The sequence below is a fragment of the Polyodon spathula genome, chromosome 3 (genome assembly GCF_017654505.1).
Source record: "Polyodon spathula isolate WHYD16114869_AA chromosome 3, ASM1765450v1, whole genome shotgun sequence".
Taxonomy (NCBI): Eukaryota; Metazoa; Chordata; class Actinopteri; order Acipenseriformes; family Polyodontidae; genus Polyodon; species Polyodon spathula.
In genome coordinates this window covers 87639258-87651778 of record NC_054536.1, presented here as the reverse complement: position 1 = coordinate 87651778, position 12521 = coordinate 87639258, and the positions used below count along the sequence as shown (strand labels likewise).

The window sequence follows — 12521 nt, the reverse complement described above, 5'->3', positions numbered from 1 at the left end:
ATTATTATTATTATTATTATTATTATTATTTTGAATAATATGGTACCAGCAGAACACTGTAATATCATGAACTGAATGTTGTAAGATTTGTGGAGTCATTATATGATATTGATTATATGATATTACTGAGTAACCTAAAGTTAAAAAATAAATAAATAAATAAATAAACACCTTTCTAAAAGTGTTGTTGTTAAAGCAAGTAATAATTGGTCATTCATGATCAGTTCCTTACAGGCAGTGTTGTATTTTTATGATAGTAATTTTATAATATAATTTTTTTTTTCATAGAGATCTGTGTTTACTTCTCCACTAATGTGTTTTCCAGTTTTAAATTAACATTGTCAGCAAAGCTCCATAAAGGTTTGTCAGTGTATTGGTTTTAAATCCTACCTCTATGTAACTTAGCTGTGCATTAAAACTATTTGCCAGCTGCTGCGTGCAGACTTCTAGGTTACAGACAAATCCTACTGAGGCACATTCATTATATGAGACAGGTCAGTAGCAGGTTTTCCTTGGCTTATTTCAGGGCTCAAGATTGACAGCCTTTTATACACAGACCTTCTTTCCATAAATACTTTACAAACTGAATAAAAAATTAATTTCTGTCAAGTTAACCCATTATCAATAAAGTGAACATATGATAACAGCTTGTAATGTCCTTCAAAGAACTTAGCCAGCACTTAGTGTGTTAAAAAGGATTGCAACTTGTATATTTACGTATGTGAGTAAACTTGATAGTCATGTATTTTAGTCTAATTTGATACTAACATTAGTGCAATTGTCATTAATTAAAGAGATACAGTACATAAGAATATCATAACCACAAAAATGATAAAGAATTACTGAGGGGTAGAATGAACATGTTATTTAGTTATTTTTTAATAGCTGTGACACGTAATAACATGTTATTATGAGTTAATATTGATGACGTCACTTACAACACCATTAATGCCAGTACAGTAAAGCAGTGAAATTAGTATTTGCCATTGCAAGCTTTTTCTGACCATGAATAGCTCACCAGAAAGGTATGTGGATGATGATAATGTGTTTGCTGACTTTGTTTGTTCAACCACATTTTCAATTTGAACGAACTGCTAACGTCAAATTGCTGCAAGGTAACCCTTATAAAAGTTTACTGCAGTATTCCATATGAAATGCAGAGCGATATCATGGTAAAGCACAAACATGTATGGTAAACCATAGATACACTGTGATGAAGCATAGTAAAAGAATAAACAAACCATAATAAACTACAAAATGTAGGAAAACTTTTAAGTATGGTATTGGTGGGTCATTTGATCATTTTTGTGACCCCGTTTTTTAATGCCTCACTACTTCCTAAAAGGGGTTGAGGTGGTCAAGGTTGCTTCGCTGCTATATAAGTACATGAACAGATGCTAGTTGCAGGCAGTATTCTACAGGATGGTGCAGGGGAGGCAAGTCAAAGGCATCTTTATGGCATTGGGGCCCTCAGTCGTTCAGCTCATTCTCTTCAATCTTTTTTTATGGACAATTGGGAAAACAACTACATTCTATTTTGGCATGCTCTTTTAGTGTCACTAGTGTCCATCTGTCTGTCTGAGAAAAAAAAAAAGTTCTAGTGGTAGCTAAGTCAGTGTGGAGACATTAACCTCAATACACCAAGATACACACAGCAGCAGTAAACTGCTTTGGCAGACCTCTGGCACTGTCACATGCCTTGTAGTACACACCACAGCACGTGTTATTGTCATCTGCCACCCAGTATTAATAGCAAGTACTACAGGTACCTAAACTAGAGCATCAACACCACAGGAAAGAAAACCATATTCATATGCTAAACTACACTGCAAACTGTGTATTAAATCATGCAGGCCAGACGCGTGGTATGCAAGTAACTTTTCAGTGTTGCTATGGTTTTCTTTATAAGATAATAATCTGCATCTATTCTTAATATCTTTAATAGAATATTAGGAATATTAATGTAAATGCAGTGTGATGTATTCCATGTAATGCAAAACATATAAGGGGCTGGTCACCAAGCTGTAGTATATATTTTTAATAGCGTACATTTATCCATCAACGTACAGTACAGTACCTATTCCATACATAGTAAAGTGCTACAGGGAATATATCAAGGAGATATGCATTACAAAAATAATATAAATTCATCATGTTTAGAAAACAACAGCCGCCCTCCCCACAATGTAGTTCTAAAATACCTACGTTAACAATTACATAGATGCAGGTTTGTAGGAACCGGTCACTGGTAAGTCTGTCAGTGCTGTGTTAATATGTACAAAGGTAAAAATTAACTGCTGGTGGACATACAACCAAAACGAGTATGCTAACCACAATTCCACAGATTAAGAAACATAAATCATAACCATGATTTTGATTTGTGCCTCCTGGCACACTCCGAAATAGGTATTGCAGCACAAAGTAATAAAGTCACACAGAGAATTCCAGTATTTTGACTTGGATAGCTAAATACTGATATTCAAGCTAATTTTAATTCTAATTGGTTACTAAAAAACAATAAACCAAAAGTCATTTAAACATATGCAATTTAAACGATAAATATGCAGTGTAGCAGGAGAATACCAAAAAACTGGTTATCCATAACAATTATCAAGTGCTCAGTACAGAAATCAACTATCCCCATCCCACCCCCCTTAAATAACTGTTAAATAACCTGCATTGATTTAAAGTGTAAGCACTTTGAAATATTCATTCAAATACAACTTTCAGGAAATAACTGTTCCACGGCAAATAAGCTAAGAATTTATATTAAACACATCACACTTAATATTTACATTTGAATAAAAATGTATAAAAACTGTTAATTTGCTCAGTTAACTCATTTAAATTAAAAAAAAAAAAAAAGAAAAGCAAGGTTTTAAAGTAACTTAAAACCTCTGAAAAGAAAAATGAAGAATTAAATACTGTGATATCTAATATCAGCAATACACACATCATTTATAGTTGTCAGTCAGATCACTGGTAATACTGTTTCCCCCAAAGCTTGTATTCAAGACTAATAACAGTCTTTACATTTTTCTTTTTTTTTATTTTCTGTTTTTCAACTCCATAGACAATCCCCTTAGTTGTCCCCTCAACAGTAAAGAGTACTACGTAGATTTAACGGACTTCTTTTTTGCTAGTCAAGTTACTAAGCGAGAAAAAAAAATAAAAAAATCAGACAGTTTAGGGGATACTCCCACACAGGCTGTAACCAACACAATTTAGATTATGATGCTATGAAAAAAAAAAAAAAAAAAAAAAAAAAAAAAAAACAAAAAAAAAAAAAAAAAAAACCTGCAGTTATACATCATGGTTTCATTTAAAATAATTGTAAGTAATGTAAAAGAGAGGATTTCAGTAGTGTGTGAATCATTTAATATTTCAAAGCTGACACTACATCAGGCTGCATAAATGTTTCTCTTAATTGTTTTGTATTATACAAATTCATTCTAAACAAATGTGTAGTGATTTCACCATTAATGTCTTTTAGGTAATTTAATGTGACAAAGTGCATATAGATATTCCAAGTACCGTAGAAAGGAATATTTAAACACAATGAAAGGAGATTGTTAGATCTTTTAACCCATGTCTGACAGGACTTTACACTGGCACCTCACATGGCCATCTAAAACACAGAACTGTAAAACATTAAAACAATAATAACTTAGTGAAGATATGCTGTGATCACAGTGAGAAGAACTACATGATCTTTAATAACTAAGTAGTAACACTTTTGTGGATCCTTGCAAAATGTGCCAATACTTCCCCATCTGTGAAAAGCTAATGTAGAAGTCAGTCCTATTCTGGTGGCTGTAGGACATTTACAACCTTGGAATGGCCACGCAGGTAAGTAGTGTTCCCTCCACAATCCACATACTGGTACCTTTCCTGAGAAACTTGCTCAGTATGGCCAAAGTATGCTGTTGTCACCGTTACTCTGTTAGAGAGGAAAGTCAGAAAGAATACAAGACACAGAGAATAATCTATTAGAACAAAGCAATTGAAAACTAACATCCTCCACAATACTCCACACAGGCTTGTGTAAACATGTACGTATCCCAATGATACATTCATCCACCATGTTCAAAAGTTCAAAATTAGAGCCATCAGTATCATGAAAAAGTTTAAGTCTTACAAACTTTCATCACAATAGCAGAGAGGACTCTCTATGTATATCTTCTGCCACATTGATGATTGTTTTAATAAATTAAGGACTGCTTTTTGAAAAGTTTGTATAAACATTGTCCGAGGTTAAACAATGCTTTAAAAAAATACTAAAATAGTTGGGAAAAAAAATTCAACAAACTTTATTGAAGGCCATTTATGGTGCCTGCCATTTTAAATAATATGCCTAACATGGCCAGTTTTTAGACCCAGGACAGGAGTGCAGGGCTAGTGTGAGTTTGTAAGTGTGGCATACAGGCAGAGAGATGTCCAGACCCACAGACTTCACATAACAGCAAATTATAGCTCTATCAATAATCTGTGCTAAAGAATGTCCTGATCAAGTTTCTCACAATTGGTGACGCAGTTCTCTATATAAACAAGTTCAACTCTAGTATGATATAATTATACAGCTCCACTATAACCCTATCTCTGAGGACATGCCACCTAGAGCAGGGAGTAAAAACATTTACTTCTCCCATTTACTCTTCAATGCATTACTACACCTGTAACTGTATACAGTACACCAGAGAAATCATACAATACTCTTACAATTTCAACTTCAAACAATAAAGAAAGGTATGAAATAAAATGTCCACTTACTGCATCATGACAACAATATTATGTACTTTTATGGACGGCAATGTGCAATAATCACTGAAAAACAAAAATGACAGAAGTTCTTAAAAAGTGCATATTTATTTATTCCTGCATCAGTGCTACATACACTGAATGAGGTAACAGATTAATGAATGCAAATATATCAAATTTAGAAATGTTTTAACATACTTACTACATGTAGCTCAACTCATCAGCAATCACTGTAGGGACCATGTAGTCAATCTTTTTAAAAAAAAAAATCATACCAAAAATAATTAATGTATTTCGGATTGTAAAGTATTTTTTCTTTTTTTTTTGTGTGTTTGTCACACAACACAAACTGTGTTTGCCTATTTGACTGTGATTATATATATATATATATATATATATATATATAGAATATATATATATATATATATATATATATATATTGAAGAGAACCAATGACTGGTAAAACAAAATAACAAAGGGAGGTCATAGGATGCTGAATACTCAGTACTTACATTATTTCTGACCAAGAGCTTCAAAGTTATATATAAGAGTATAATGACTGGAATCCATCTATACCTGAGTCATGTCTAGCGGTCCAATTGAAGTAGCATTGCTCAACCGAGATTTTCCAATTACAGTTTTAGAGAACTGAACTTGCGCACTGATGTTTGCCACTTCCACAGAATAGTAATTATTGTTTGTTATGTTCAAGGTACTCTTTAAAAAAAAAAAAAGGAAAAAGAAACATTGTGTTAGGGCCATGGAAAAAGAGTCACATTTTCAGCTTGAATGTGAAAAATCAGAAGTCATTCTCACTCAATTAAAAGTCCTGTCTATATATCTTCGTTTTGTCCTAGGCCTAGTTAAGAGAATGATTGGGAATAACTACATGAAGGTTAAATATCAAAACAAATCAGCAAACAAATGTTTCTTATTTTTTTGACTTGTGTAAGTAATAGGCAATTTTGTAAATCTAGACTTTTTTCCAGGGACCACGTGAGCTTCCAGTCATGGTTGACCGTGAATCTATAAACAGGGATGTGGATAAAAGCCGGGAGCCGGGAAAAATCTATGGCTATTTTCATAAGTCATAGCTATTTTTATCAGATTTCTATGTAGCTAAGAGAAGCAAATGAGTGGTTTATTGTTTGGTTGCTAGAGATTCAGCTCGCTTATGAATAAATTAATAAAGCACATTTAGTGTTTCGCATTTTCTGTTTTTATCTTAACAAATGTTTATTTTACTTATATGAAAATAGGGATACATTCAGATTGTGAAAATAAATTTAAAAAAAAAAAAAAAAAACAGAGGAAAAAAATCTCATTATACACACTTTACGTGTGGAATATGATGAGTAGCAATTCTGGTTTCTGATTACCCGGGATGTATGATGAAGCAGAATCTGTGCAAATCAAGGCCACATTTTTTTTAGGTTCCCTGGTAAGTTTGGGCAATTGCTGTGCTGACAGAGCTAGTATCTACAGAAGTTATGAATGTGACATCAGCACAAACCAAGCCAGGTTTATTTGCCTTGAAATCATAAAAAGAAAACTGACAGAACTGGACAGTCCAAGGCATGAGGAGACGCCTCAAAAATCACACTGGACATTTCCATCAATGCGTTCCAGAAGTTTAACAAGTACCACCTAAAGCACCACCATTTTCTGTCAAATATTTATGATTAAGATTGTTGGCATTAGGCAGTGTTTAGCTGATGGATAGTACTGTCACCAATACATACTCCTCTGCAATAAACAGTGACTGTAAAGCAAAGCACAGAGCTCTGACAAACTCATTAACAGTCATTCTGCGCTGTAAAAGCCACAGAAATGGGATTGCTGGTCTCCCAGTTCACTTTCTTGTTTTAGTTTAATGTGTTGCTTACTTTTAGTATGCTCTTTTATTCTGTCAGCGTGAACATGTACCTAAATGCAACAGTGTTTTCAACGCAATGCGTCCTCTGCCTTATTTAGCCCACTTCTGCTATTTGACTTCGAAACATCGTTTTTTTTTTTTTTTTAATATTGTAAAGCCATAAATATTTGTGATCCTTTTATTATATGTTTTTCGCATATATGAAAAAAACTGCAAACATTTTTGGCATGAAAATCTAATTCCACCAACAAACATTCTTTCCATATTGCAACAGGAGCAGAAACTGGTTTTATGGGTGAGATCTGCCAGATATGTTGGTTGCTAATATTTATGGCTTTACAGTATTCATAAACTGATTTACATTTTCTCCCCATTCCTCATCCACTCAAAATATATGTTCATTTAAGTTTGGACTTTGACTGGCCACTGGCCAACAGAATCAGGTGAATGTGTTTGTGAAGTAACAGAGAACCAATCACGTGTGATGTTTCAATGTTACCTCTCTCTAAACATATGTACTGTATTCTGCAGGGGTGTGCAATTTTTGAATAAAACTTGTTGCCCAAGGGACAAAACGCTAGCAAAATCTACTTGTCCTTATTAAGAATTTACTTGCCCCCTGCCTGTCGCACAAAACACACACACACAAAAGTAGAATACAACGTCTAAGATTTTGGTTTATTTAACAGTGAACACAATCAATCAATCAATTAGTGATTAACAGTGGTTGATTGGTTCATTAAATTCAAGATACACAAAAGTTTCCCTGTGACCTCACCTCACCTCAACAAATTCATAACATACTTTAAGGAAATGTTCCTTTCAGTGCAGTACACCTCACCCCCCACCCCCCACTTTCTCTATAAGCTGAATCCAACTCCTGATGTACAGGTGTTTTGGTTTGTTCCATCACAGATACGAAATCATTGCCAACAATTACTGCTGCTTTGTGGAGTTCAGATTTTTCTTGACATTTTTTCAGTTTTGTAACTGCTGAAACACAGGTTTTTCTAAGGACTTGTGTGTAAACTGTCAAGTTTCTCTTTTTTTCTTTTTACTGTTTTTCTACCAAAATGCATGCAATATTTACAGTAAGCTCCATCAAATTTTGCATATCATTTGCAAAAATATATATATATATATATATATATATATATATAAAAATATATATATATATAGTTTTTTTTTTTAGTTTAGTTTTAGTTTTTTTTTTTTTTTTTTTTTTTTTTTTTTTTTTTTTTTTTAAACAGTGTACAACATTTTACAGCCATTTTTCCTCATCTAACATCTTGTCCCATGATGGCTAACTGGAACACTGCTGCAGCAGGGTGATCCTGGTTTCATACCCTGATGTTATATATATATATATATATATATATATATATATATATATATATATATATATATATATATATATATACACACTTGTACAGATAATCTCATATATAAGCAAATCATTCTACCGTTATAAATACATTTGTCAATCTTTATGTTTTAATAGTTTCACAAATCGATGGATTGTAAATAACTAATATCACTTCTGTTCAAATCTTTTTTTTATATTGCATAAAAAAAAAAAAAGTAAACAGCAAACTAGATTAGCAACACTAAAATCGAAAGAATTTTTTTTTTTTTTTTGCCAAAAGTGAAAGGGGTGGGACGTAAAAGCTTTGGAAAATACACGTGTTAAGACTTCCGCAAATCAGTTTTCAGGAACTTACACAGCGCTCTACAATATACTCAAGTGTCTTTCTAGCAAAACAACAAACATAGGACAAATAAATAAATAAAAACTTCTTGTCCGACGGACTAAGTATAATGGCAAAACTTGCTGTCCCTAATACAAACCACGCTGTCCCGGAAGTTGGCCGACACAAATTGCACACCCCTTCACTGTAGAGCTGCTTATTACAATGTTGGAGTCAAAATAAAACAGCATTTTACTCAACATATTGTGTATTTCCTAAAAACAAACAGTACCGGGAAAATACTGAATGGTAGACAAAAAAATCATGCGCAAGTCAGTAAAACCGAGGTTCAGTTAAAAACAAAAAAACAAAACAAAAAAAACCCTGTAAGTCTTCGGTAAAATTCAGAAAACTGGAAATGCGGAACACTAAGCATACTGTACTGTTGATGGCATCCCTGCAGGTGTCATCACTGATTGCATTGGTCTATAGTACTACAAATGAGCATTGATGACCAAAAACGTACTTTGATAATAGGCCATTTCAGAAATCACAAAATAAAATACCTCCCACCAACCCCCAAAAAAGGGGTTTATCTTGAATATTTTATACTGAATTACCTGTCCACTTTTAGTGTTTACAATTAGAAAAAACAGTAACTTGAGCCACAGACTGAATAACCAAAATGAGGTTGCCTTTGCCATCCAGACCCCCAGCACTAAAAATATTTCCACCTCACTAAGCTCGGCAGAGCTTTCCGCACCATCTCCTTAGAGTTCCCTGCTATTTTAAATCTTAACTACTTAACTTTTTAAACCCTGTACATCTTACTTTTCTAATTACCGATATATCATCAAACAAAACTAACTATAGATTTGGCGACTGATCCATTAGGTATTTAAATTATGCTCCCTAACTTTTTTTTGTTGAGCTAATAAAAGGCACATTGGCTTAGGCTGTCTCACCCATGTGCCCCAGTTCATAAATTTCACAGACATTGCATTCCAAATTACTGGTTTTCCTTAATATTTTCATCACCAAATATTGAAAGCAAATATACAATAAACTAAAGACATTGCAATATAACGTAGTTTCTCTTACTGTAATGTTGAGATAGACAATACTCCGATCTTGGTCATAACTAACATAGGCAGACTTAACGCCTACATAGGATACATCAATGGATCGTGGAAACAGGAAGAACAGAGCCAGTCCAGAAAGAAGTAGGCAAACCATCACTGAAACTGTCACATACAGCTTTCTACAAGGAAAATAAAAAAAATCAATAAAAAAAGGATGTCCATTTTAACTGGATAGAACCAAATACAATAGAATGATGGGTTTGCTACAAACTGAAATCAAGTGTACTTACGTCCTCCTTGGTCTCAGTCTCTGATCACTGTATGGGATCAATGCAACAAGCTGATTTTCCTGACCTAAATTCAAATAAAAAGTGTGCCTAAATAGCTTATTGACCTTTATAAAATATAGGCTAACACACACAATTAACATTTCAATTCCCTAGTTCCTGTCATGTTTTTTTTTTTTTTTTTTTTTTTTTTCTGCTACATCCCTCTGTTACGAGGCCAACAAATATAAATGTTAGATTGCTGATGGTAATAACATGTCTGGTTCAAGATGTTCTTATAATAATGAGTCTGTACAGTATCTTGCAAAGTTTTCAACAGTGAAAAACACATTTAAATTAGTGATACACTTGAGTCTCACTCATCAGTCCGTGATAGAGCTTTGCAACTCCTTCCAAAGCTTTCAAACTATCCCTCCATAGCTTTTAAACAAAACAAACTGTAGGTTTATTCCTGTCTAAATAGTTTATTTGCTGTACATTTGTCTCGGTATAATGGACAGCCATTGTGCTTTTAATATGTTGTACTATATTTTAATCGTAGCTTTTAAAATGATCAGTATTTTACCGGGCAAAATCACAAATCTTACAAAGTGAAACCTACTTCTAGGTATTCTTCCTGTTCCTTGACATGTTGGGCACGTGACACTGTCCCGTCCAGTGAATTCGACATATGGAAATTGATACGCATCAGCACTTTCTCCATCTTTAAAGTGACCTTCTGATTGTAACGATCCATTGCGTTCCGACATGTCAGATGGAGATGCACAGCTGTCATCTTTGTTATACAGTGGCAAGTGAGAGAAAGACTTCCCCATGGTTCGAACTGTCACGTAAACATGATAAACAATGTCAAGATGTTGCTGATCTACCAGTTATTTACACTCAGTTTATGGTCAGCAAATGAATGGGCTGCAATATACTCAAATAATAAATCAAGCAAACATCTAATCGGTGGAGCAGACAAATTTGGTGTGCCATGTGATCAGTTACTATTAAAAAAAAAACAAACATGAAGAAAAATTAATCTATGTTGCACAGTATATTTGCTATTTGTTCATATTTAACTTATATTTAATGTTAACGTGAAGTTATTCCATTTTTTTATATATCAGAGATTATACAAATTTGGATTAACCCATAAATAAACTCTTTCCTAGCTACAGTACTCTCATATTCACAGATAAAAAAAGGCCAATTCTTCTTTTGTTTTATAACCTCAAGCGCATCTGTTACTGTTTTACCAAACTGCGCAAAAGTAAGACATGACACATTTAAATACAAAACCAAACAAAGTCATTGTTTTAGGCCCCGGCCAAAACACTGTGACAAGACTGTGTTATTTGTGCGCAGTACAGACCGGTTTGCATTTACACAAATCTCTACAGAAACGTCTTTATCATAATAGGAACTAGAAATAGAAAACAACACTCTAGCAGGTAAAATAAACACTAATGAATGTACACTTTTTTCCCCACATTACAGTATTTGTGTAATCATTACCTTACAATTCCTTAACACTGCAAATGCCTTTCTTGCGCATGAAAACCTTGTTTACCTTCCTGCTGCTCAAAGAAGCACTCCCTGGCATGGCGATGACGTAACTATATGACGCCTTTAGACCAATAGCCCCAAAACGCTACAGCAATATCTTGAAACATCTATGCACTTTTTGTAGCATTTTCTACAACGTTATTTATTCAAGCTACTTCTGTTTTATTAATATATCTGCACCTTTCTCTGTCATCCTGACTTGACTGAAATCACTGTATTGTATTATAAATAAATATGATAGTGCCCTCAAAAGAATACCTTTACTTCTCCAGCCTAAGGGTAAATTTAATTATATCAGTATAGTAAACCTGGTAATAGCGCAAGGTGTGGGCATAATTCTGTCTTCTCTAATAGAATCATGCTCCATCAGTTTAGTTGAGAGTTTTAATTATTTATTTGTTTGTTTGTTTATTTATTTATTTATGGGTTGATTGCTACCGGTTTACAACGTTATATATATATATATATATATATATATATATCTATATTATATATATATATATTATATATATATATATATATATATATACGTTCTATTACTTAAGTTTTACTTTGATTAATGTTTTAGTATTCGTTATTTAGTACGACTGTTTAAAACTAGTTTCAAGTACAAATTTTAATTTGAAGTGTGCATGCCTACATTTATTAAACTGTAAACATCCGGATTAAATTAAAGAACGGATAAAAAAAAAAAAAAAATAAAAATAAATATAAATAAATAAATAAAGATTAGTACCTATGATATATTTGGAATGTTTTACAATCAGAAACGCTGGGATGTTTTCAGTTAAAGCACTCTTTGTCCGTAGGCTGAGATTTATGACGGGTATATGTATATATGTTTTTTTTTTTAATTTTATTTATTTTGTGAAACTTATAAAGTCCACAGTATTTTGCATTTAGCATAGTACTCTCTTATGCGTGTTTATTAACGTGCTTTATTGCACTTTACTATGGGTAAACTTTTATAAGGGTTTACATGGACATTAACAGCTCATATGTAAATAAATTATTGCCACAGTCATCTGTTATTGAAAAGTGGTACAGCACAATCAAGTCTTTTCTCGTGTTTATCTTTTTCGTATCTTTGGTATAAACTTTGCTGTTATTTCAGCATGATTTATTTATTTATTTATTTTTTAGTTTGATAGAGCAATATAAGAAATTGGCTTTATTATTGTCTTGAGACTTTACTTGAACCTTGAACGAATTGATTTCAGATTTGACTTGGGGTTTGGCTTAGTTTAATTCAGACTTGACTTGGGACTTTCTGAAAAAG

At 33.0% G+C, this 12521-nt stretch overlaps 1 protein-coding gene across 1 annotated transcript; it reads right to left on the bottom strand.

Moving 5' to 3' along the window:
* Positions 1–2023: 2023 nt before the first annotated feature.
* LOC121313579 (transmembrane protein 106B-like) lies at positions 2024–11276 on the bottom strand. Its single transcript, XM_041246265.1, has 8 exons — positions 11192–11276; positions 10293–10514; positions 9695–9758; positions 9424–9583; positions 5335–5475; positions 4961–5010; positions 4771–4824; positions 2024–3940 (listed from the first exon to the last, which is right to left on the bottom strand). Exons 2-8 carry the CDS (start codon positions 10504–10506, stop codon positions 3802–3804), a joined length of 822 nt encoding a protein of 273 aa, XP_041102199.1. The 5' UTR covers positions 10507–10514; positions 11192–11276; the 3' UTR covers positions 2024–3801.
* Between the last annotated feature and the right edge of the window lie 1245 nt (positions 11277–12521).